Source organism: Bufo gargarizans, chromosome 2, assembly GCF_014858855.1.
Source record: "Bufo gargarizans isolate SCDJY-AF-19 chromosome 2, ASM1485885v1, whole genome shotgun sequence".
Taxonomy (NCBI): Eukaryota; Metazoa; Chordata; class Amphibia; order Anura; family Bufonidae; genus Bufo; species Bufo gargarizans.
In genome coordinates, this window is record NC_058081.1 from 59,245,553 (window position 1) to 59,272,715 (window position 27,163).

Below are 27,163 nucleotides of genomic sequence, written 5' to 3' on the forward strand. Positions count from 1 at the left end.
CCACCTGGCGGCGTCTCCGCTGCCTTGAGGGCTCATCATCATCACTAGATGATGAGGAGGACCCGGATGACAAGAGGAAAATGGGGTCATCCTCGTCCCCGCTGGGGCTCTCGGAGTCGGGGGCAAGCAGGGTATATGCCTCCTCGGCCGAGAACGTCTGGCGAGCCAAAGCGGAGTGTGTGTCACAGGACCCCCCTCGGCATTGTCACAGAGTGCCTGCTGAATGATTTCAGCAGGCACTTTGTTCCGATCACCGCCCACCGCGCGGCTGTGATTGAAAATACACAGGGCGTACCTGTACGGCCTGTGTCCCCAAGAGGTTAAAGGGGATGTGTCACCAGAAAATGATCTGTCGTTTAAATCAAGTTTTTATGTTAAACATATTTTTATGAATTTGATGATGTTATTTTTATTTTTTTGTTTTACTATCTATAGTAAAAAAGAAATATATACTGAACTGCTGCTGTTTCCACTGTAGACAATAGGCTGACACTGTTCTGTAGAGATCTCTTATACATATATATAAAAATTAGTTTCTGTCTGTCTATCTGTCTGTCTAGACGTTCTTTATGCGCGACCAAACGACTGGACCGATCTTCACCAAATTTGGCACACAGGTACACCAGGTGTCCAGGGAGGTTTTAGACCGGGTCTCAGCTCTCTAGGACATACCGTTACTGAGATATTCCCCGAAAAATTAGCCCCCCCACCCCAAATACAAGCCTGCAAGTCTTTCTCTTCAAATCCCAACTACCATAAACACAGTTTTACTCCAGGTTTCCATAACAACCCAGCCATATTTCTTTACTGCTTAAAGGGGCGGTCACTGTGAAAGTCAAGGTTAAAGGGGCGGTCACTGTGAAAGTCACAGTTAAAGGGGCGGTCACAGTAAAAGGGACAGTCATAGTGAAAGTCACAGTTAACAGGGCGGTCACAGTGAAAGTCACAGTTGAATGGGCGGTCACGGTGAAAGTCACAGTTAAAGGGGCGGTCACTGTGAAAGTCACAGTTAAAGGGGCGGTCACTGTGAAAGTCACAGTTAAAGGGGCGGTCACAGTGAAAGTCACAGTTAAAGGGGCGGTCACTGTGAAAGTCACTGTTAAAGGGGCGGTCACTGTTAAAGAGGCAGTCACTGTTAAAGGGGCGGCCACTGTGAAAGTCACTGTTAAAGGGGCGGCCACTGTGAAAGTCACAAATAAAGGGGCGGTCACAGTGAAAGTCACAAATAAAGGGGCGGTCACAGTGAAAGTCACAGTTAAAGGGGTGGTCACAGTGAAAGTCACAGTTAAAGGGGCAGTCACAGTGAAAGTCACAGTTAAAGGGGCGGTCACTGTGAAAGTCACTGTTAAAGGGGCAGTCACTGTTAAAGGGGCGGCCACTGTGAAAGTCACTGTTAAAAGGGTGGTCACAGTGAAAGTCACAAATAAAGGGGCGGTCACAGTGAAAGTCACAAATAAAGGGGCGGTCACAGTGAAAGTCACAGTTAAAGGGGCGGTCACAGTGAAAGTCACAGTTAAAGGGGTGGTCACAGTGAAAGTCACAGTTAAAGGGGCGGTCACAGTGAAAGTCACAGTTAAAGGGGCGGGCACTGTAGAGGTCACTGTTATGGGGGAAACTGTTGATATCTTTTTACAACACACGGAAACATAAAATGAAATAGATGAAATATACCCGTGCAAAGCCAGGTCCTTCTGCTAGTACAGACCAAAAGTTTGGACACACCTTCTCATTCAAAGAGTTTTCTTTATTTTCATGACTATGAAAATTGTAGATTCACACTGAAGGCATCAAAACTATGAATTAACACATGTGGAATTATATACATAACAAAAAAGTGTGAAACAACTGAAAATATGTCATATTCTAGGTTCTTCAAAGTAGCCACCTTTTGCTTTGATTACTGCTTTGCACACTCTTGGCATTCTCTTGATGAGCTTCAAGAGGTAGTCACCTGAAATGGTCTTCCAACAGTCTTGAAGGAGTTCCCAGAGATGCTTAGCACTTGTTGGCCCTTTTGCCTTCAGTCTGCGGTCCAGCTCACCCCAAACCATCTTGATTGGGTTCAGGTCCGGTGACTGTGGAGGCCAGGTCATCTGGCGCAGCACCCCATCACTCTCCTTCATGGTCAAATAGCCCTTACACAGCCTGGAGGTGTGTTTCGGGTCATTGTCCTGTTGAAAAATAAATGATGGTCCAACTAAACGCAAACCGGATGGAATAGCATGCCGCTGCAAGATGCTGCGGTAGCCATACTGGTTCAGTATGCCTTCAATATTGAATAAATCCCCAACAGTGTCACCAGCAAAGCACCCCCACACCATCACACCTCCTCCTCCATGCTTCACGGTGGGAACCAGGCATGTAGAGTCCATCCGTTCACCTTTTCTGCCTCGCACAAAGACACGGTGGTTGGAACCAAAGATCTCAAATTTGGACTCATCAGACCAAAGCACAGATTTCCACTGGTCTAATGTCCAAAGTAGCCACCTTTTGCTTTGATTACTGTTTTGCACACTCTTGGCATTCTCTTGTTGAGCTTCAAGAGGTAGTCACCTGAAATGCCCTAGGCGGAGTTTAATCCCAGTCAAATGAATGGGGCTGAGCTGCGATACCAAGCACGGCCACTATACAATGTACAGCGCCCTCCTCAAACAGCTGATCGGCGACTCTAGAGGTGAAGGTACTGGCGGCTTCACAGACAGCACAGGAGCACAGCAGCTGGGAGGATAGAAAGATTAGTAAGTATTCTATCCTCCCCGCACCTCGCTCCCTCCCTTCTGCAGAGGGGGCAACAGGCAATATGTCTGGTTTATAGGGTTGATCATGCTGACAGAGACTCTTTAATGGGGTTCAATGCTTTGAACAATTACTTTTGCTTAGAAGGGACCCCCAACAATATTTTGATCACATTTTCTACTGCTAAGACCCCCAGTGAACAGCTGTAATCTGTGGAGGAACTCGGCAGCAAGCGAGAAATAAAGTTTATTATACAATTCCTATTGAGATCAATTGGCCGTCCTTCTGATACAGAGACATCCCACACAGAGAGTCAATCTATGTAGCTAGATAACCCTTTAAAGAGGACCTGCTGCGGTCAAAGCTTACTGCGGCATGCGAAGGATACGAGTGCCCTCCGCATCTCCATCGTATCCTAGCGCTGCAGTGACGGGGACCCGATGGCAGAGAAAGCAGCCCAATGCCTTCCATAGGCATCGGGGCTTGCCTTCTCACAGGCAGGCTGTCAGCATACAATACAGGATGTATTGTAATGCATTGCAGAGGGGATCAGACCCCAGAAGTTGAAGTCCCAGAGTGGGAAAAAAATAACAAGTTTTTAATAAAAAGTTAAAAAAAAGTGTTTTTCATAAAAAAAATATATAGTTTCAAGTAAAAAAGCCCCTTTCCCAAAATAAAACACATAAAATTGTAGAAAAAATAAAACAAAGAAAGAAAATAAAACATATTAGGTATTGCTGCATCCGTAATGACCGCCTCTATAAAAATATCACATGATCCAACTCCTCACCTGAATGCCGTAGAAATAAAAAATAAAAACGGTGTCAAAAAAGCAATTTTTTGGTACCTTACATCACAAAAAGTGTTATACCAAGCGATCAAAAAGTCACATGCGCCCCAAAATAGTACCAATCAAACCGTCATCTCATCCCGCAAAAAAATGAGACCCTACCTAACATGATTTTTTGTTTAAAAAAAAGTTTGTAAAACTTAGATAAATAAAAAAAAAGTATACATATTAGGTATCGCTGCGTCCGTAACAACCTGCTGTATAAAAATATCACATGATCTAAACCCTCAGGTGAGGGTTTAAAAAAAAAACTGTGAAAAAATAAAATAAAAACTGTGTTAAAAAGGCAATTTTTTTTCAAAAATGCTTTATTATGGAAAACGGAAACAAACAACCAAAAAAAGTTGGCAAATTTGGTATTGTCACGTTTGTAACAACCTGCTCTATAACAATAGCATGTGATCTAACCTGTCAGATGAACATTGCAAAAAAGTAATGTAGAGCAACCAAAAATCATATGTACCCTAAAATAGTACCAACAAAACTGCAACCTTATCCCGTAGTTTCCAAAATTGGGTAATTTTTTTAGAGTTTCTACTCTAGGGGTGCATCAGGGGGTTTTCAAATGTGACATGGCAACTTAAAATTATCCCAGTGAAATCTGCCTTCCAAAAACCATATGCTGTTACTTAGATTCTGTGCCCATACAGCAGTTTACGACCACATATGAGTTTTGTTTGTCTGTTAACCCTTGCTTTGTTACTGGAAAAAATTTATTAAAATGGAAAATCAGCCAAAAAAGTTAAATTCTGAAACTTCATATACCGGTACATTTTCCTTTAATTCTTGTGGAACACCTAAAGGGTTAACAAAGTTTGTAAAATTAGTTTTGAATACCTTGAGGGGTGTAGCTTCTAAAATGGGGTCATTTAAAGGGAACCTGTCACCTGGATTTTGGGAATAGAGCTGAGGACATGGGTTGCTAGATGGCCGCTAGCACATCCGCAATACCCAGTCCCCATAGCTCTGTGTGCTTTTATTGTGTTTAAAAAACTATTTGATACATATGCAAATTAACCTGATATGTGTCCTGTCCCTGAGATGAGTCCAGCGTGAAGGAGCCCAGCACCGCCCCCGCATCCTCAGAATCTTTTCCTTGCTCCTCGATGTCAGAAAAGCTAGAGCACCGTAATCTCGCAATGCGCGAGCTAGCGCCTGCGCAGTTCCTTCCCTGAGGCTGATGTCAGCCTCAGATTATGGCGCTCTAGCTTTCTGACGTCGGGGAGAAGGGAGGAGATTCTGAGGATGCGGGGCGGTGCTGGGCTCCTTCACGCTGGACTTATCTCAGGGATAGGACACATATCAGGTTACTTTTTTTTTACATAATAAAAGCACACAGGGCTATGGGGACTGGATATTGCGGATGTGCTAGCGGCGATCTAGCAACCCATGTCCTTAGCTCTATACACAAAATCCTGGTGGCAGGTTCCCTTTAAGGGTTGTTTCTATTATGCAAGCCCCACAGTGACTTCATAACTGAACTGGAAATTCTGAAAAATTTCAAGATTTACTTCTAAGCCTTCTAACGTCTCCAAAAAAATAAAATGGCATTCACAAAATCATCCAAACATAAAGTAGACATATGGGAAATGCAAAGTAATAACTATTATATGAGGTATCACTATCTGTTTTAAAAGCAGACAAATTGGAATTTGGAAAGTTGCAAATTTTTCCAATTTTTGGGTAAATTTGGGATATTTTTTTTCAAATAAAGATGAAAAATATTTACTGAAATTTACCCAATCATGAAGTACAATGTGTCACGAGAAAACAATCTCAGAATGGCTTGGATAAGTAAAAGCGTTTCAGAGGTATTACCACATAAAGGAACACATGTCAAATTTCCAAAAAACAGCCTGGTCCTTAAGGTGAAAAATAGCAGGGTCCTGAAGGCTAAAGTTGAGGCAAGTGTGTGTCCTGATACAACAACTACATATATAATTCGTATATAAGCCTTCAAAATAACAAGTTCATACTATGATCATGTATTAACATTAAAATTAAATTTTTCCTTATAGGCTTCCATGAAAAAAATTGGATACAAAGCGTGAGAGAAAATGCTAGTAATGTGGTAATGTAAATTAAATGTGATATTTGTTCTTGCTTAGGTGCGGGACAGCAGCCGGGAACCATGTGGATCTTTCTCCTTCTTGCGCAAATCTACGAAATATGAACCGTCCCCGCATGTCCTTTGCCATTTGAATGTCACAATGCCACAGTACACACAGGTAGGATGGGTTCATGAGAGTCCAGTATGCCTCAGCCAAGGTTAAATGGTTTCACACTGTCAGCTGGGTGATTATTACACAGAAATACATTCACATGAACCAGTGCTGCATCATTTGAACATCATTTTACAGTTCAATATAAAAAAGGCTATGTAAAGTGTTGGGAAGTTCTGTAAATACATACCATTAATGCTGAATTACAACCTGTAATATAATCCAGAGCTGCATTCCCAATTCTGCAGCTAATTCATTAAGCCATGATCACATGTTTAGGATTCTGTCCTGCAGATTTTGCACCTAATTCTGGACATACTTTACAGCGATTCCAAAGGGAAATTCATATTATTTACACCACGACAAATAGTTTACGATTAGCTCCACTGACCTTCAGGGAAATGTAATGGGTTCTCCGGGAATGATTTAAAATGGATGCCAGCAGCCTGTCCAAGAACGTGAGCAGTACTGGTTGCCACCAGCTGCAGAGCTGCCTAGTAGGGTGAGGTTTCAGGGCCTCAATGCACACTACACTGCTCTACAGTATATGATAATGACATGATCCTGCCTACGATATTCCATCATGGCTGAGCAGCCTGACAGGAACGCTCACCATTGTGTAGTATATGCAAATGTAAGATCACAGTGTGTGATGAGGCCCCGCTCCCTCACCCCCTTAGGCAGGTCTGCAAATGGGGGCAACCCGTCTTTCTCTCTCTCTAGGACAGATTGCTGGCGACCATTTTAGATCATTCCTGGACAATCCCTTTAATCCACTGAGATCCTAAAAATGATCTAAAAATCCACTGCAGATTTGCTTAGTGCAAAACCTTTGTAAATACTGCCTAAGAGGGAAGTAGGAAAACCTTTTCCTAAGGCCTCATGCACACGACCGTTGTTTTGGTCCGCATCCGAGCCGCAGTTTTTGCGGCTTGGATGCGGACCCATTCACTTCAATGGGGCCGCAAAAGATGCGGACAGCACTACGTGTGCTGTCCGCATCCGTTGCTCTGTTCCGTGGTCTGCAAAAAAAATATATAACCTGTTTTATTCTTGTCCGTTTTGCGGACAAGAATAGGCAGTTATATCAATGGCTGTCCGTGCCGTTCCGCAAATTGCGGAACGCACACGGACGCCATCCGTGTTTTGCGGATCCGCAATTTGCGGACCGCAAAACACACAACGGTCGTGTGCATGAGGCCTAATGGTAAGGCTTGCTCAAATTCTTGTAATGCTCTGCATATTACAGAATGAAAATCTAGTTTAAAGCAGATTTGTCAGGTCTCGTATCTGAGAGCAACATAGGCTTGAGGGAGAGATGCTAACCTCAGGGATATACATTTTTCTATGGTTTTATGTAGTATTTTCATTTAAAAAGCTGTTTATCTGCTGCAGGTGTCATACAGAAAGCCTGTGAGTCCTACTCCACCGTCTACATATACAGAAAACCTGTGAGATATCATTTCTCTCTCCACACATAGAGAAAGCCTGTGAGTCCTGCTTCCCACACATACATATAATGAAAGCCTGTGAGTCCTGCTTCCCACACATACATATAATGAAAGCCTGTGAGTCCTGCTTCCCTCACCCACATATAGAGAAAGCCTGTGAGTCCTGCTTCCCTCACCCACATATAGAGAAAGCCTGTGAGTCCTGATTCCCTCAACCACATATAGAGAAAGCCTGTGAGTCCTGATTCCCTCATCCACATATAGTGAAAGCCTGTGAGTCCTCCTTTCCCTACCTACACAAGCGAAAGCCTGTGAGTCCTGCTTCCCACACATACATATAATGAAAGCCTGTGAGTCCTGCTTCCCTCACCCACATATAGAGAAAGCCTGTGAGTCCTGATTCCCTCATCCACATATAGTGAAAGCCTGTGAGTCCTGCTTTCTCTACCTACACAAGCAAAAGCCTGTGAGTCCTGCTTTCGCCACCTACACATAGAGAAAGCCTGTGAGTCCTGTTTCCTTCACCCAAATATAGAAAAAGCTTGTAAGTCCTGATTCCCCTACTCACATATAATGAAAGCCTGTGAGTCCTGCTTTCTACACCTACACATAGAGAAAGCCTATGAGTCCTTTTTCCCTTATCCACATATAGAGAAAGCTTGTGAGTCCTGATTCCCCTACACACATATAATGAAAGCCTGTCAGTCCTGTTTCCCTCGCCGACGTATAGAGAATGCCTGTGCATCCTGCTTTCCCCTCCCACACATAGAGAAAGCCTGCTTCCCTGCCCACACACTGTGATTCACAGCTTCTCCATAATAAGAGGGTCTTAATATCCCCTTTAGCTGATGGTAGATCTGCTGGAGTTATGTAGAGGCCCCTGCCTTTACGTAACTTCGGCGGATCTACCGCCGCTTCTAAATGTAAGACAGCTTCCTAGCTATCATACATATAGACCATTTTCTACAGCTAAAACAGGCGTAGACAATGGTGAATGAGATGGGCTGCCATGCCCACTTTTGTAGACCTGGTGTGAGCGGGGAAAAGTCACAGATTGCGGTGCAAAGGACCTTTGTGCCTCAATTTGCACCAGAAATACGCCTAATATAGGCATATTTTTGGTTAGTAAATGACCCCCTAAGTTTGTAAACATGAATAACTATTCTATGTGTAGCAGGACTCACAGGCTTTCTTTACATGTGAGCATAGAGAGCAGGGCTTGTAGGCATTTTTTATGTGTAGGCAATGTAAGCAGGACTCACAGGATTTCTCTATGTGTAGGCACAGGAAAGAGGACTCACAGGATTTCTCTATGTGTAGGCACAGGAAAGAGGACTAACAGGCTTTCTCTATGTGTGGGCACAGGAAAGAGGACTAACAGGCTTTCTCTATGTGTAGGCACAGGGAAGAGGACTAACAGGCTTTCTCTATGTGTGGGCACAGGAAAGAGGACTCGCAGGCTTCATCTATGTGTGGGCACAGGAAAGAGGACTCACAGGCTTTATCTTTGTGTAGGCAGGGGAAGCAGGGCTCTCAGGCTTTCTCTATGTGTGGACGGTGAAAGTAGGACTCACAGGTTTCATCTATGTGTAGGCACAGGAAAGAGGACTCACAGGCTTCATCTATGTGTGGGCACAGGAAAGAGGACTCACGTGGCTTCTTCTCTGTATATGGCAGGAAAAGCAGGACTCACAGACTCTCTATTTGAGGATGGGTGAAGAAGGACTCACAGGCTTTCTCTATGTGTAGGCGGAGAAAGCAGGACTCACAGTTACACAGCTTTTTACATGAAAAGACTGAATAAAATCATAGAAAACTATATATCGCCGAGTTCAGCGTCACTCGCTCTTTGTATGCTGCCCTCAGATAGGAGACCTGGCAGAGCTGCAGAATAAGATTATTTGGGTGTAACTGCATATAATTTGACTACGTGGGTGTAGTCAGTAATATAAGCCATCATGTCACAGTTTTCCTTTATATACGGTAGTCTAGTGCCTTTTCACCATGTAAATTTCTTTCTGTTGGGTCATTTAGCTTTGGCTTCGCTTTTCTCACTTGTCTTACATTATGTGTTGTGGTTTTGCAGCTATTTCGTTTGTCTTGTAACTTGTTGCCTTTTATTGTGCTTTTTATTTTATTTTTTTTACTTATATTCACGTCCATGTCCTGTCTGCTTTACATTGAGTGTTACTATATTGTACCATTATGTAGTTGTGTAAAACTGAGTTGTGTTATCACAGGGACCAGGCAGCCTGGACAGGAGGAGGACGCTGACCCCACTTGCTCTGAGAGAGAGATACAGCCTTCTGAATGACAGCACAAGGGGTGAGACAGAGGGGCAGACTGAGTACATGGTTGGTAGAGATATATGTGGCAGATCACAGAAGAGGGAGAGAATAGATTAGAAAGATTATTTAGAACTGAGTAGATGTGGCAAAATCTCTGAAATAACACACTACGGAACTCAACCGCCTATCACTTTGTTCCACAAGGCATGGGTGAAATTTATCAAGTGCTGTGCAGGCGAAAATTAAAGCGGTTACTTATTACCAGTTAGGTCACAGGCTTTTGGAAAATTAAAAGAAAAACTGATTGGTTGCCATTAGCAACTGCACCAATTTTCCCTTTAAAAAATTCTGATAAATCTCGTCCATTGTGTCCACATCAAGATTACCAATAATAAAGGGATATCTAGTTTTTTTCTTGTCTTTAAAGCATATATGACTAAGGCCTCATGTACACGGACATTTTTTTTTGCGGTCCGCAAAAACGGTTTCCGTTGTTCCGTGATCCGTGTCCGTTTTTTCTTCCGTGGGTCTTCCTTGATTTTTGGAGGATCCACGGACATGAAAAATTAAATAAAAATCTAAGTCAAGTTTGCCTTTGAAATGATAAGAAAAAACGGACACGGATCACGGACACGGATGACAATCTTGTGTGCATCCGTGATTTTTCATGGACCCATTGACTTAAATGGGTCCGTGAACCGTTGGCCGTGAAAAAAATAGGACAGGTCTTATTTTTTTCACGGACTGGAAACACGGATCACGGACGCGGATGCCAAACGGTGCATTTTCCGTTTTTTCCACGGACCCATTGAAAGTCAACGGTCAACGGTCGTGTGCATGAGGTCTCAAACTAATGGCGGATTTACACGGTCCGATTATTGGGAACAAATATTCGTACAAACGCTATCCAGATAATTGGCCCATTTACAAGTGCTGCAGAAAACGCTCATTCATCGGGTGAAATGGTTTTTGGTGTGGACACCATAATCATTGTTTCTGGGCAGCTGTGTGAACAGGGATCTGCTGCCCAGAAACAATGAATTTGTATGAGGACGAGAGATCGCAGTAGCCATAGTGGAGATGGTCGAAGCATGTAAATGCAGCTCTTCTTCTCACTGACGAGCAGGCAGTTAACTGGAAGAAAGGCTTCCTTCTTGATAATTGTCTGCTTGTCGTTAGGATATGCCCCCATTGTCTGATAGGTGCGGGTCACAGAGGTGGGACGAGAACGGAGCGGGGAGAGTGGTGGCTGCAAGACCCCGGGTTTCCCGGGATCCGAACACCGCCAAGCGCTATGGGACTGGCTATTTTCGGCGGCCCCATAGAAATTAATTGAGGGCGGCTGCGCATGCGCAGTGTGCCCTCCACCACTTTCCCCGCTTCGTTCTCGGTGTAGGTGCGGGTCCCAGAGGTGGAACCCGCACTTATCAGACAATGGGGGCATATCCTAGCAATATGCCCCCATTGTCTGTGATGGGAATACCCCTTTAAGGTCTCAGGCATGCATTAGTATAACTGATCTGTACAGGTATGTTATATACGGCACCCCTAGAAAACTGTGGTTCCGTATATCACTATACAGTAGTTTACAAAGAATAGACTTATCTGTAGGTACAGCAGAATTCTTCAAAGATAAGAAACTGGAAATGAATGAATATTATTACTGGGTGATTATGAGAAGGAAGAGAAGATTGTAGATATATGTGGGCAAGGAATGATAAACCATAGATGAGCAAATAAGATCAGGGAGATAGATGAGGGACCTTTAGCATCACATTTTCGTTCCCCATCGAGCATTCCTCTGGGGGAATACATGTTAATACCCAAAAACGACATTCAAACGTATTCCTCAGCAGATCCACTCATATTAATGAGGCAGATGGAGTCCAAATGATTAGGCTTTAACCAGCTTTCTGTCTGTGAACGTCTTATTTGATGGACAGAATAATGAGATATACTACGGTATTGTGTCCCCCCAAATGCAAGCAGGCGGAAAGAAGTTGAAGCAGGGCTGTTCAATTTAGGCCTCATGCACACGACCGTTGTGTGCATCCGTGGCCGTTGTGCCGTTTTCCGTTTTTTTTTGCGGACCCATTGACTTTCAATGGGTCCGTGGAAAAATCGGAAACTGCACCGTTTGGCAGCCGCATCCGTGATCCGTTTTTCCTGGCCGTGAAAAAAATATGACCTGTCCTATTTTTTTCACGGCCAACGGTTCACGGACCCATTCAAGTCAATGGGTCAGTGAAAATCACGGATGCACACAAGATTGTCATCCGTGTCCGTGATCCGTGTCCGTGATCCGTGTCCGTTTTTTCCTATCATTTCAATGGCAAACTTGACTTATATTTTTTTTTCATTTTTCATGTCCGTGGATCCTCCAAAAAACAAGGAAGACCCACGGACGAAAAAACGGTCACGGATCACGGACCAACGGAACCCCGTTTTGCGGACAGTGAAAAAATACTGTCGTGTGCATGAGGCCTTAAGTGAATGGACCCACTGAGGGATATATCTGAATATCATTTTACTGGAATGCTCAGCGGAGATTAAAAACATGATGCGCACGGCCCCTAAGAAATAAGCTAGGACAGGTTGGGGACAGTATGTTACATATATGGTCATATACTGGGTAGTTCTTCACTGCCTTTTTCTTTTGTCCCAACCCTCCACCTACATATCTTTCTTCTCTAATACCTTCTACAGTCATACCTTTAATCAATTGTCCTGTTATTGCTATCCTTTTACTGTCCTATCTCAGTCCTCAGTCCCTTCATACTGCCCATTCAGTCTTTTGCATAGTCCCCTCTTACAGTCTTTGACTGTCCTCTCTTACTATCTTCACAGTTTCTTTTTACTGTCCTCGTACAGCTCTCTCTCAGTCTATTGTCTCAGTCCCATCTTGCTCCTCTTCTTTCCCAGTCCCTTCTCATAGTCTTCTCATACTGTCCTCTCACAGTCCTCTTTTACTGTCCTCTCACAGTCCTCTTTTACTGTCCTCCCACAGTCCTCTTTTACTGTCCTCTCACAGTCCTCTTTTACTGTCCTCTCACAGTCCTCTTTTACTGTCCTCTCACAGTCCTCTTTTACTGTCCTCTCACAGTCCTCTTTTACTGTCCTCTCACAGTCCTCTTTTACTGTCCTCTCACAGCCCTCTCTTAGTTTCTTCTCACAGTAACCTCATACTTCCTTCTCACACTTCCATCTTCTGTTCTTTCATAGTCCCCTCATACTGTTCTCTCAAAGTTCTCAGTCTCTCAGTCCCCTCTTATTTTCTTCTCATAGTCACATCTCCTGTTCTTTCATTATCCTCTCATACTGTCCTCTCACGGTCCCCTTTTACAATCTTCGCCTTTTCTCTTATTTCTATTCTTTTTACAGTCCCCTCTTACTGTCTTCTCATACTCTTGTCTTCTGTTCTTTCATAGTCCACTCATTCTGTCCTTTCACAGTCCTCTCTTGGTCTATTCTCACAGTCTCTTCTTGCTGATTTTTCACAGCCCCTTCTTACTGTCTTCTCATAGTCTTGTCTTATGTTCTTTTATATTCTTTTCACAGTTCCCTTTTACTGTCCTCTCACAGTCCTGTCAGTCTATTTTTGCAGTCCATTCTTGCTGTTCTATCAGAGTCCCCTCTAACTTTCTTTTTACAGTTGTATCTAAGATACTGTCCTCACATTTTCCTCTTACTTTTTCTCACACTGCCATATTCTGTTCTTTCATAGTCCCCTCATACTGTTCTCTCACAGTCCTCTTAGTTTAGTCTTACAGTCCCATCTTACTATTTTTTCACAGTCACCTCTTACTGTCTCTCTCACAATCCCCTCTTGCTTTCTTCTCAAAATCGCATCTCTTATTCTTTCATAGTCCCCTCATACTGTCCTCCCACGGTCCCCTCTTACTCTCTTTATACAGTTTCCTCTTACAGTCCTCTTTCAGTTCCGTCTTTTAAGGTGTCCATGTGTGCCATGTCAATCCCTACTTTTCCCCCACAGTCCCTTCTTGCTGTCCTCTGTCAGTCCCATCATACTGTCCTCTTAGAGTCCCTCTTGAGCTCACACACCATCAATAGTAGTCTGCTGACAGCTATTCCTCCCGACCGCCTATGCACTCTTGTGTATGTGTTTTGAATGGGGAGAGGGGAATAAATCACTTTCAGACACCTCTAGTGGTGGCTTATCTCCCCTGAGAGCAAATGGATTGGGTGTTGAAATTCAACATGTCCAATCCATTCGTCCCCTGACATCATCTGTTAGGCTGGGTTCACACCTGAGCGTTTTACAGCGCGTTCCTACGCGCTGTAAAACGCTCAACAAGGAGAAACCAATGATTCCCTATGGGAATGGTTCACACTTGGGCGTTTTACAGCGCGTACGATCGCGCTGTAAAACGCCCGATGCTCCAAAAAGTACATGAGCGACTTTTGGGGCGTTTGTGGCCATAGGACACTGTAGTGAATCACACAAACGCGCGTCAAACGCGCGTTTACTATTACAAAAACGCGCATAAAAATGCGCGTCAAAAACGCGCGTAAAACGCGCAAGTGTGAACCCAGCCTTAGGGAAGTCAGGAGGCCGCCATATACATAAGATACCCTTTTATACCCTGTCAGATACATAGGATTATCATATGCATGTGGGGGCCTTTACTGTTCTCGCCGTCCCCTCATACTTTCCTCTCGCGGTCCCATCTCACAGTACCTTTTCACTCTCCTCTTACAGTACCCTGGGACTCTTTTCTACAGTCCAGTATTAGACATTTACTACATTAGTTACAGCCCCTTATATCTCCTATGTCTTTTATGATATCCAATCTTCTCCCCCAAAGTTTGTTTTCCTATTTTTTACACGTTATATTTTCTGCCTCTTTAATTTGTCCTACATTTTTACTGCTCCAAAGTCACCCCCTTTTCCTTGTCTCCCCAGGCTCTCTCAGTGGCACGGAGCGCTTTGACATGAAGATGGCCGTTATATCAGAGCACCTGGGTCTAAGCTGGGCCGGTGAGCTTACACTCCAACACTGGAAGACTCATGCCCTTCATACTAATTATAACTAACCCTGTAAAATATCATTGTAGGGGCATCATCTGTTCTGGACACAAACAATCAATCAAGGGCCTGAGCATATTGTCACAGTGTCCTTGTCCTTGAACAGAGAACACCATCATCCACGTCACTTACCATGTGTTACTGTGCATTAGCGCTGTGCTCAAGGTTTCGTTTTTTTGGGTTAATATATTTATTGTTTGTCTTTTCATGGATTTTTTTAGAACTGACATTATAACCGCCCCCAGAAATGCAGTTTTAGCCTGTGGGGATGGCTTTGCGTCAGCGTCATTTGGTGTAATCACAGCACCATCTACAGGCTGTATGAGAGCACTACAAGTAGTATTACCTTTTGCTAATGGAGGAAAGTGGTCATCCTAATGCTCTAGATCTTATCACTTACGAGTACCTCATGACTTTCGGAAATGGGGTATGGAAACTGTTAAATGACATTGCAAATTTTTCAGTTCCTAAAATGTCCTCACCACAATGCCTCTAGAGCAGGGCTCCGACAAGCTCTCTGGGTGCCCTAGGCTCACCCCAGCCCTTCGTCTGTGTAAAGGTTGTCATTCTAATGCCCGCTTCTGTAGAGATTCACCCACTGGATCCACCACCTACATGGTTGTCAGCCACTTGGACGCAGCATCTGATTGGTCGTCCAAGAAAATTTAATGGCAGAACTTGTTTTTAACCCAATGGCACCCTATGTGACCTCCTACTCTGCCTACCCGTGCCTACCTACACAAGTCAACCATAGTGCCCTGGTAAGGCTAGAGCCAACAACAGTGCCCTCATAAGGCTATATTCACATTGTATATGACAGTGGTATATTACTCTCGTTGTATACCTCCATCAGTTGGTGCCATATTGGCACACAGTGGCATTTGTTGCACATTATAAATTTTTTACTGGATGCCTCTGTATGGTTGCTCCACCATTCAAAAAAAAAAAAAAGGTATATTGAAGTATACTGACCCGATGGAGGCCAAAAGGACACTCATTTGGCACATAAAGTGACACGTTGGCCGCCAGTCTGCTGACATTGACAGCTTTCCATCCCTCTGCTATAGATCAGCACAGGAGGAAGCCGACTGCCGGGCAGAAGTGATCACATAATAGGTCACTTCTTCCAGGATGAATGAGTGGCATTTGGGGACAGGACTAGGACTAGCAATTAGATATTCTGAAGAGCGGTTGCAGAAGTGGGGCATAGCAGTCCAACGGGCCAGAAATTAGTGGTGTGATGGGGAGAAGCTTAGGGGCTTTGCTTAGTGACGCAGAAATATCAAATCAGCCTCTGACTGTCATGTATAAAGATTCCAATTTTTAAATAAAAATTTGATGAAAAAGGCATCACTACCAGGAGCATAACCAAAGGGAGTGCAGAGATAGCCGGGCAACCAGGCCCTGGTGCCACAGTGGACCCTCTACCACATAAGATGATATGGAACAGATTTTGCTATAGGGTCCAAGAGCTTCAAGCTACACTCCTGGTTACTGTCTATTCGCCTAGGACGTTTTGGAAACATAGTACCCTAGGTACCAGTGATAAGTCCTGGCATATGATTGCGGTGTGCGGTGTCTGTCCATGGATTGTTAGTGAAGTGGATGGCCTGGTATATATGACCTATGTTTTTAGGGTACGTGTGCATGGTAATTTTGGCTACGACAGATGTCGCGCGACCAAAGATCAGTGTAGTAGGCCTGCCACTGAAATGAAGGAGGTCGCAACGTGACACTCACATTTACTACGACCAGGACACTCCAGTTGCAAAGAAGTGTTAGATTTTTTTCAGATTCACGTGCCGCAGTTGCACCACATGTGTGCTCCTAATGTGCGCTGCGACCCCATTCATGACAGCCCTGCTATACTGCGATCTTTGGTCACGCAACAACTGTCACGGCCAAAATTTCCATGTAGACGTGCCCTTATATGTCATATTCCTGTCTCGTCACCTGGTTATTGTTGCTCTTGTTGTATGTTATGCCATATATTATATGATTTTCTTCATTTTAATACCCGTCTCCTGGGCGGCACTATATTTCTGTCACCAGTCTGCCGTCTGTAGTCATTATTTCCATTTTTTTCAAATTAGGATTATTAAATGATATTACCCAGGCTGGGGCAGACCAAACCAGAGCAGTGAAACAACAAGTTCCAGAATGCCTGCCTCCATTGTCAGTTACATAGCTGTGTGTTAAGTTGTCAGCAGAAATAAATAGGCCTCCATAATCTTGTATATACATTAGGGCGCTTTGGATAGCTTCAGGATTAGCATTATCAGTTTTGCAATATACTTTCATTTAAAAAGAAAAAAATTATTTAAAAAAAAAATAATAATTCCCACATTTAGATCAAATTGTGTGAGCCCATCAACCACATCATGGTGACCTATTCACGGTTGGCCCCTATGCTAAAGTGTAAGGGGTTTATATAAGAACAACAGTTGTCCATAAACTTTAATGGATGACATAGAGAATGGACCCCCCATTATTAGTCAGAGCGGAGAGTAGCTACCAGCTCTGGAGGACTCAGCATGACCTGTTTGCCCATTTAAAAAAAGCATCTTGCAATACCACATTTCTCCTGCAGTGGCCACTGCAGCAAAACAGTGCAGCTGCCCACAGCTTTCCTCGATCCTAACAGCTGATCAAAGAGGAACACCCACCTCTTTTTAGAGTAATACTCTGCTCGCCCCTCCTACATCCACAGCACATCCAGGGCATCTGAATGTACCTTGAAATGATGGCTCTTCAAACTTCCAACATGCACACTGATAATTATCTATGGTGATGCACGAGTCTCCATGATACCCAATGTTCAAATGTAGCCACACCACCTATGTATAAAAAGTCATTGCTACAACCAGCTTAAAGGGGGCTTCCTACCACAGTAACTGATAGTGTATGGCTGGGATATATCACTGGAGGGTTCGACTGCTAGAACTCCAATCCATAATAGAGGGAATTACCAGCAGCGCTTTTTATCACAGCAAATCCAAATCCCAAAATTGTACCAAATGACGTTTAAACATTTATCAATATTTCATAATCATATCAAATATTTATATCTATATGTCCAATATACGCAGGTAAAGAGGAGCTGTCACGTCTCCTACTTGTATTCCCCATAATGTAACAATTCTGGAGCATATTCTCATAGAATTCTGCATTGTGCCATTCCTCTATTATCCCTTCTAGAAATGTATGAAAAGAAAATTCACAAGTAGGTGTTACCCAGCCAATAAATTGGAGATGCCAGGAAATGGGACAGGTGCTCTTGAAGTGCACCATAAATTGTGCTAACCCTCAACCATCTCCGATGTCCCCTGAATAGCTTCGCTCCTAGGCACATTATCATCTCATTAGGTTTTTGCTGATGCTGTCCTCGTGTATGTCAGAAATTAGATTACACTTGTGGTGATGGCTGACGTGTCCTCTTCACAGAACTGGCGCGGGAGCTGCAGTTTGAGATGGACGACATCAATAGGATCAGAGTGGAGAATCCCAATTCACTGCTGGAGCAGAGTGCGGCGCTACTTCACCTCTGGGCGTCGCGGCAAGGCTCCAACGCAAAGCGTACGTATACTCTGATCAGGGGGAAAAGGTATATAATGTCGGGCTGTGGTTTCTTATCCCATAAAATACACCCCAGTGGTAAGTGATTGCCCCTCCTGTTGACTCTTTTTGGCCCTGTTGTATCAAAGGTCCGTTATTTTGCCAGAACCTGGACCATTGGAGGATCCTGTGACCCTAGTGACAGACCTAACCTGAGGCAGCACACATATATGACAGCTATGAGGCCTGCGCCACAAACCAACCCATCCATCTCTGCCAATTGTGTCTCAATAAGGCTACATGCACACAACCGTTGTGTGTTTTGCAGTCCGCAAATCGCGGATCCGCAAAACATGGATGGCGTCCGAGTCCGTTCTGCAGTTTCTGCCGGACAGCCTTTAATATAACTGCCTATTCTTGTCCACAAAGCGCGGACAAGAATTGGACATGTTATATTTTTTTTGTGGGGCCACGGAATGAAGCACGGAGTGCTGTCCGCATCTTTTGCGGCCCCATTGAAGTGAATGGGTTTGCATCCGAGCCGCCAAAACTGCGGCTCGGATGCGGACCAAAACAACGGCTGTGTGCATGAGGCCTAATAGCGAGAAGGGGATCCTTGGCACCGCTTATCTCAAGGATAACAATGGAACTGGACGGGTAAAAATCCAAACTGTTAGGGCTCATGCACATGAACCTATTTTCTTTCCGTGTTCATTCAGTTTTTTTTGCAGAACCATTCATTTCAATGGGTCCGCAAAAAAAATGGAAGTTACTCCGTGTGCATTCTGTTTCAATATGTTCGTATTTCTGTTCCGCAAAGAAATAGAACATGTCCTATTATTGTCCGCATTAAAGACAAGGATAGGACTGTTCTATTAGGGGCCGGCTGTTCCGTTCCCCAAAATACAGAATGCACACGGACGTCATCCGTAATTTTTGCAAAATAAAAATGAATATGAATGAAATTTTAATGTACTGTATATATACTAAAAATTGTCACCTACACAAAGTACAACTCGCCCCACAAAAAACAAAGCCTCATACAGCTGTATTGCATCAGTAAAAAAAAAAGTTAGGACTGACGGACTACAATTAAGGCCGGGTTCACGTCACCGTTTAGTTTTCCATTCTTCTGATCCGTCAGAAGGACAGAAAAATATGAAAAAGGGATCCTTTATTTTTGTGCATCTGCAGTGCTCATTTTACATCCGTTTTTGTCCGTTCCGTCAGAGATGCTCTATTTTTGACGGAAGAAAAATTCTTCCTCACAGGACTTTTTTTCCTTCAAAACTAAATGGTGATGTGAACCCGACCTAAGGGGCAAAAGGACTATGAAAAGTATCCCGTCTCCCCCCTACACTGAGCTTTCCCATCCTCCAAGCTGAAGACTGTCCATTGCTTCACCGATTCCTTATCATTTCTGGCCATTACTTGCAGTGGAAGACCTCTACACAGCTCTGCGAAACATAGACCGAAATGAGATCGTCACCATGTTGGAGGGATCTGGGCGTCAGAGCAGAAGCCTGAAGGGAGACCACCGGTATACGAACAGTGATGGATCTATTTCCCCCTCTCAGAGGAACGGGTCAGTCGCATGGGGGTCCTCACCAAGTAAGTGACACCAGGCTTACTGCACGTAGGCCCTTCCTCTATGAACCCTATATTTTAGACTAGACAGCTTCTTTTATTAACTAGAGCCCAGAGGCCACGTGCATCTCTCGGGTGTTCTCCCACTGGCACCTGGCTCCCCTCTTCCTTCTTTTGTCTACCGTCTGTGTACTATTATATCTCCTCTTCTGGCTCCTCACATGTGTTTTAATGTGAACATCAGCACAACATCACTTTTGTTTTACTAAATACACATTCTCCATAAAATAACAATTCTGGAACATCTTTTCTTATAATTCTGTTACTCTATTATTCCTCCAGTAAATATATGAATATATTGACAAGTGGGGGTTACCATTCCCCTTACCAATAGGGTGTGTCCCACACAGTCTGGTATTGTCGGCACTGGTTGGACAGTGTCAGGTTGTGAAGGGGAATGGTAACACCCACTTGTCAATTTACTTATATGTGTTCAGGAAGAATTACAGAGCAATGTCTTACTGGAGCCGAGTTATTTTAAGGTCAATATAAGGATATGCAAACATTAAAGGGGAAAAAACTGATCTTTAAAGGGGGTTTCCTAGAATAAAATATTGATAACTTATCATCAGATTGGTTGAGGTCTGACCCAACAACCCCCCAAAAATCAGCATCTTGATGAGCCTGAGGTGAGCAGTACGCTCTCTTCTTAGGCCTGTAATGTAACGTCCCATACATCGCTCACATGGCCTATGTGCAGCTAAGGCCGATTTCGCATTAGCGTTATGAGTTCTAATATAACGGAATATAATGGAATTCTAGGATAGAATGCAAAATGGAGGCCTTTAAGAGGCATTATGTTTGCCTCCATCCTAATATATGTCTATGGGCACAAATAACCGTTCTGTTTTTTTACATTATGCATGACGGAAAAAATAGTTCTGTCGACAGAACTATTATTTCCATCATGTGTAACGGAAAAAACGTAACCGTTATTTGTGCCCATAGACATATATTAGGACGGAGAAAAACGGAATGCCTCTTAAAGGCCTCCATTTTGCATTCTGTCCTGGAATTCCGTTATAACTCTATTATAACGGAACTCTATAATGGAATTCCTAACGCTAATGGGAACCCGACCTAAGTCCCATTCAAGTTATTGTGCCTGGGCTGCAGTACCAAACACAACCCTTATACAATGTACGGTGCTGTGCTTGGTAAGCTGATGGGCGGGGGTGTCGGGTGTCGGACACCCACAGATCTTATATCGATGACCTATCCTGAGGATAGGTCATCAATATTATACTCTCAGAAAACCCCTTCAATATTGATGACCTATCCGGTGTAACGGCAGAGTTGTGCCTGGTTCCGGGGGCATCATGGCTCCTGCCAACAGCTGATCAGTGGGGGTCCTAGAGATAGGTGATCAATATTAAAGTCCTGGAAAGCCCCTTTAAGAGTATGTACGTATAGGGCGTACTGATAATAAATTAGACTATGATAGATAGGGAGCACTTGTGTGCAGCCATCTCTCCACTGCCACCTGAATGAGGAAGGATAATGTATGTAATGTGCAGCCCGCAAATGGATACTGAAGCCCCATAATATACCGGGATGACCACCATTGAGCTTAGGTATCCTAAGCACTAATAGGTGCCCTTCATAGACATTCATAGATCAGCGGAGATTCCCACCAGTTGTAAGTAATAGTCCCAGCTATTATATAGAATATTAAAGTGACCCTCCGGACATTCCCCTCAGTATATGTGTGGTATCTCATTCCGCCCATACTGTACTAGAAATCAGCTCTCAATGCTCTGAAGTCCTGAGGAGCCTGTGATGGGCTTGTGTTTATACACAGCAGCCAATCAGAGAAGAGCAGAGCTGCAGGAGGAGGGAGTCAGCAGCAGCCTGAACCAATGATGAGACAGGAGGCGTGTCCCAGACTACCTTACACTCCCCGTAGGCACTAAGGCTTAGCTGTAGTCACATATCGCAGCTCTGCTCTGATACAGCTGAGCAAAAAGCAACCAAGGAACGAGATCTGAGGAAATAAAATAGCAGCTAGTAATCCACTGTAGATAATGACCTGCATATCACATCTGAGCCCTTGACTGGACAGTCCCGTTAAGAAAACCTCTTCATCTAACAAACTGGCCATCTGCACAGATTGCATGCCGTCAGCACTAACCTCAGAGGGGTCAATCACCCAAAATTCTCCATTTTCAGTGCTGGTCATGTGAAACTAACCATAGGATTATACTGACGATATGAGCTATGTGGAGCTTGGCTTCACCTCTACTTGCTTCCGTGTATAAGCCGTACTTGGTATGATCCACGTCTGTCCCATCTTCTCACCCATCCCTGTGCCCATGCAGAATTATTGTGGGCTAGAGTCAATGTGTGTATGTCTCACCCTTTCTCTCTCTCTCCTTTCTCTCACTTCTTTTCTGAGCCTCTTCGTTCACCTCTGACCTCCTCATGCTTCTGCTCTTCCTCTTTCAGTCAGGACCAGGTGCCCCTCCATCCTCAATCCCGCCCTAAACCTGAGGGATGTATGCATTTCTGTGGCCTTTAATCAGTCACAAACTCTAGTTCATATACTGTAGATCAATGTATTAAGCGTGTTCCATGTACATATTTAAAGGGGCTGCCCGGTATTAGAAAAACATGACTGCTTTCTCCCCAAAACAGCGCCACACCTGTGCACAGGTTAATTGTGGTATTGCAGCGCAGCCCCATCCATGTCAATGGAACCATGGGCAGGTGTGGAGCTGTTTCTGGAAAGATAGAAGCCACGTTTTTCTAATCCTGTGCAATCCCTGTAAAATATAAGTTATATTGTATTAGACTATTGGATGATTCAAGTGTGCACACCTCCAGCTGCTTTTTAGATTTCTATTTATACTTTAGGTAATATTTGTTGGAGCTCCATTTTGGTGTCCTATTCACCTCCATACAAAAGTTTTGGATTTTCCTAGGGGACTGACCCATGTTCAAGCCCCACAGACATCACCAGGAGCTTTATATCAGCCTTTGATTGCTCTATCTGGGGGTCTGAATACAGAACAGCCCTCTGGTGGCAGCCACTAGAAAATTTATTAGCAAAGTGAAACATTTAATTTGTTGCCTTAGGGTACGACCACATGACGTGGCCAATAATAAGGAAGACGGACTAAACAATGCAGTCCTGTTTAGGCTCGTGTGGCCATGCAAGACGCTGCTGCAACATGGTCACAGCAGGGACAGACTGGCCATGACCCTACAGGGAAATTTCCTAGTGGACCGATGCCCAGGGGTTCGCCCAAGCCCTCCTCATGGCCACCAGCTGGATACCTAATGATCCCATGGTCTCAGTAGTAATTAAAGGGGTTGTCCGAGCTTTCTCTATTGATGACCTATCCCCACGGCATGCCTAGAAACAAAAGGAAAGAAAATTGTGTTGTCACCCAGTTATAGGGGGCTGCAGAGGTACTAGTCACACCCAGACCCTGGTACCTGAGGGACCATCCCAATGGCACCAGTATTATAAAAGGCACATGGTAGGTGGGGCACAGGGGCGGATTAGGTGATTGGGTCTGAGCTGTAATACCAAGTGCAGTGCTATCAAATGGACAGAGCTACTTGGTAACGAGCAAAGAGGCTGCGGCGCTCAAACAGCTGATTGGTGGGGGTGCCAGGAGTCTGACTCCCACCATCTCATAACTCTCTGTGTACAGATGTCATAGATGATGTAACACCCCACATAACACAGTGAACTATTGTGTTATGTGGGGTGTTAGGCCCCTTTCACACGGGCAAGATTTCCGCACGGGTGCAATGCGTTATGGTGAACGCATTGCACCCGCACTGAATCCGGACCCTATCATTTCTATGGGGCTGTGCAGATGAGCGGTGATTTTCACGCATCACTTGTGCGTTACGTGAAAATCGCAGCATGCTCCTCTTTGTGGGTTTTCCACGCAACGCAGGCCCCATAGAAGTGAATGGGGCTGTGTGAAAATTGCAAGCATCCGCAAGCAAGTGCGGATGCGGTGCGATTTTAACGCACAGCTGCTAGGAGTCGATGGAGACGATCAGGATGGGGACCCGATCATTATTATTTTCCCTTATAACATGGTTCTTAATACAGAATGCATAGTACAATAGGGCTGGAGGGGTTAAAAAATTAAAATTTAACTCACCTTAATCCACTTGTTCGCGCAGCCCGGCTTCTCTTCTGTCTTCATCTTTGCTGTGCACAGGAAAAGGACCTGTGGTGACGTCACTACGCTCATCACATGGTCCGTCACATGATCCATCACCACGGTAAAAGATCATGTGATGGACCATGTGATGAGCGCAGTGACGTCATCAAAGGTCCTATTCCTCAAAGAAGAAGACAGAAGAGAAGCCGGGCTGCGCGAACAAGTGGATTAAGGTGAGTTTTTTTTAATCCCTCCAGCCCTATTGTAGTATGCATTCTTATAAGGGAAAATAAGAAAATCTACACAATGCCTAACCCAAACCCGAACTTCTGTGAAGAAGTCCGGGTTCGGGTTTGGGTACCAAACATGCCGATTTTTCTCACGCGCGTGCAAAATGCATTACAATGTTTTGCACTCTCGCAGAAAAATCGCACATTTTCCCGCGATGCTTATCAGGGCCAAAAACATGATGCCCGTGTGAAAGAGGCCTTACATAGAACTGCATAGAACATCTACTACATTATCTGCATGCAGAAAGTTATCACTGTTATCTGGGCTGCAGGTGACATAGGACTGCAGGTGACAAATTAAAATTTTAGTTGTCAAATTTAAAATATATACGATTATGATAAAAAAATACTTGGAGGAGAAGATGAGACACAGGTCACAGTGGTGAGCAAGCGCTACATATAGGGGAATACAACATCACATACCTGTTACATCCAGTGACATCTCCTGTCATAAAGACCTTCTATTTCCTCTTCTCCTCCGTTTGACCCAGACCACCATGACAAATTCTTTCAGCCGCATCTTATCTCTACAGAGTTTGTTACACAGACACGTTAGATTTCTCATAATTGGGGTCATTTATCAAACTGGTGTAAAGTAAAACTGGCTTAGTTGCCCATAGCAGCTAATCAGATTGCACCTTTAATTTTCCAAAGGAGCTGTGAAAAATGAAAGGTGAAATCTGTTGCTATGGGTAACTAACCCAGTTCTACTTTACACCAGTTTGATAAATTACCCCAAAGGTCCCTTTAGTGTCTACAGCAATTATAATGTCCCCTAGAGTGCCCCCAGTAATAATACCACCCTATATTGTGCTCCAGGTAATAATGCCTGTATAGTGTCCCCAGAAATAATGTCCCCTAATAGAAACGCCCCCCCACTACCCCATATAGTAATTTCCCCCCCACTACCCCATATAGTAATTTCCCCCCCACTACCCCATATAGTAATTTCCCCCACACTACCCCATATAGTAATTTCCCCCACGCTACCCCATATAGTAATTTCCCCCACACTGCCTCCATATAGTAATTTCCCCCACACTGCCCCATATAGTAATTTCCCCCACACTACCCCCATATAGTAATTTTCCCTACACTGCCCCATATAGTAATTCCCCCCACACTACCCCCATATAGTAATTTCCCCCACACTACCCCCATATAGTCATTTCCCCCACACTACCCCCATATAGTAATTTCCCCCACATTGCCCCATGAAGTAATTTGCCCCCACACTGCACTCCCATGAAAAAATTTGCCCCCACACTGTACTCCCATGAAATCATTTGCCCCCACACTGCCCCCATAAAGTAATTTGCCCCCACACTGCACCCCATGAAGTAATTTGCCCCCACACTGCACTCCCATACTTACCTGTGTCCAGCATGGTGGGGCAGGCGCGCTTTCTTCATATAGTTATTTCCCCCACATTACCCCCATGAAGTAATTTGCCCCCACACTGCACTCCCATGAAAAAATTTGCCCCCACACTGCACTCCCATGAAATTATTTGCCCCACACTGCCCCCATAAAGTAATTTGCCCCCACACTGCACCCCATGAAGTAATTTGCCCCCACACTGCACCCCATGAAGTAATTTGCCCCCACACTGCCCCATGAAGTAATTTGCCCCCACACTGCACTCCCATGAAATAATTTGCCCCCCACACTGCACCCCCATGAAGTAATGTGCCCCCATGCTGCACCCCCTGAAGTAATTTGCCCCCACACTGCCCCATGAAGTAATTTGCCCCACACTGTACCCCCAAAAGTATTTTGCCCCCACACTGCACCCCCTGAAGTAATTTGCCCCCACACTGCACCCCCATGAAGTAATTTGCCCCCACACTGCACCCCCTGAAGTATTTTGCCCCCACACTGCACCCCCTGAAGTAATTTGTCCCCACACAGCCCCCATGAAGTAATTTGCCCCAAGTAATAATCTGCCCCACATGAAGTGATTTGCCCCTATTTAATAATCTGCCCCCCCCTGAACTGATTTGCTACCACACTGCACCATGTCCTCCTCTGCCCCCCCAAAGTTGGCACACACAGAAACAAAAAAAAAATTAAAAGCTAATACTTACCTGTGTCCGGCATGGTGAGGCAGGCACGCTTTCCTCATTGTCCTGCGTCCCTCCCGACACAGGCGCGAGATGACGTCATCAAGCACCCCTGCGCCGGGATTTCACTACCGCATAGGCCTCAGGCCTACTAGGCCTGAATACTATGGCGGTGATCGGCGGCGAGGCAGGGAACTATTCGCTCCTGTGCCCCGCCGCAGGATGTGGGCATTTGGGCCCGGGGCTACCGACCCGAACGACCCTATTATAATCCGCCACTGGTGGGGCACTATTATAGATTTTGCTTTGGGACCCAGGAACCCTATGTTTCAGTAAAAGTTGGATGAATGTACTCTTATATGCCAAACTATTGTTGTTTAGCTCATTAGTGCTATTAAACCTTGAAAAACTCTGTTTAGCCATTTCTTAGTTATGTCTGCTTGGTAGCCTATGGCTGATCATCAGCTACTTTCCAAGACCACCAAGCTCATCCCTGCATTGCGCACACTGATTTCAGTGAGAAATATGTAATACTTCATTTCTCCTGCGGAGGCACTGCAGTGAAATACAGCACTTCATTGATCCACAGATCACTGCAGATCACTGTGGTCCCATATTAAACCATATCACTAGACAAATTCAGAATCCGGGTAATCTGACAACCCCTGTAGCAGTTTTAATGTTGTCTACACTGATTGTCAATCAACAATTTTCTTAGCGTTTAAAGAAAAAGTGGCCACTGAACATACGATCCCAGGTTTAGCACATGTACATAGAGATCAGTTTCCTGGTGGAATAGTCAGTAGGGCCTTTGTGTTCTCTATAGCTGTGTCCATGTTTGCATGCGTGTATGGCCAGACGGGCCAAAGACCTTAGGCTACATGCAC

At 44.5% G+C, this 27,163-nt stretch overlaps 1 protein-coding gene across 6 annotated transcripts in view; it reads left to right on the plus strand.

Moving 5' to 3' along the window:
- ANK1 (ankyrin 1) overlaps window positions 1-27,163 on the plus strand; it is a 183,501-nt gene that overhangs the window by 125,033 nt on the left and 31,305 nt on the right. For all 6 annotated transcript variants that reach the window (XM_044278999.1, XM_044278997.1, XM_044279000.1 and 3 more), the window contains 5 exons: window positions 5,695-5,814; window positions 9,500-9,584; window positions 14,472-14,546; window positions 18,039-18,170; window positions 19,587-19,760. In XM_044278999.1, the coding sequence (XP_044134934.1) occupies window positions 5,695-5,814; window positions 9,500-9,584; window positions 14,472-14,546; window positions 18,039-18,170; window positions 19,587-19,760 (586 nt within the window). The remainder of the gene's footprint in view (window positions 1-5,694; window positions 5,815-9,499; window positions 9,585-14,471; window positions 14,547-18,038; window positions 18,171-19,586; window positions 19,761-27,163) is intronic.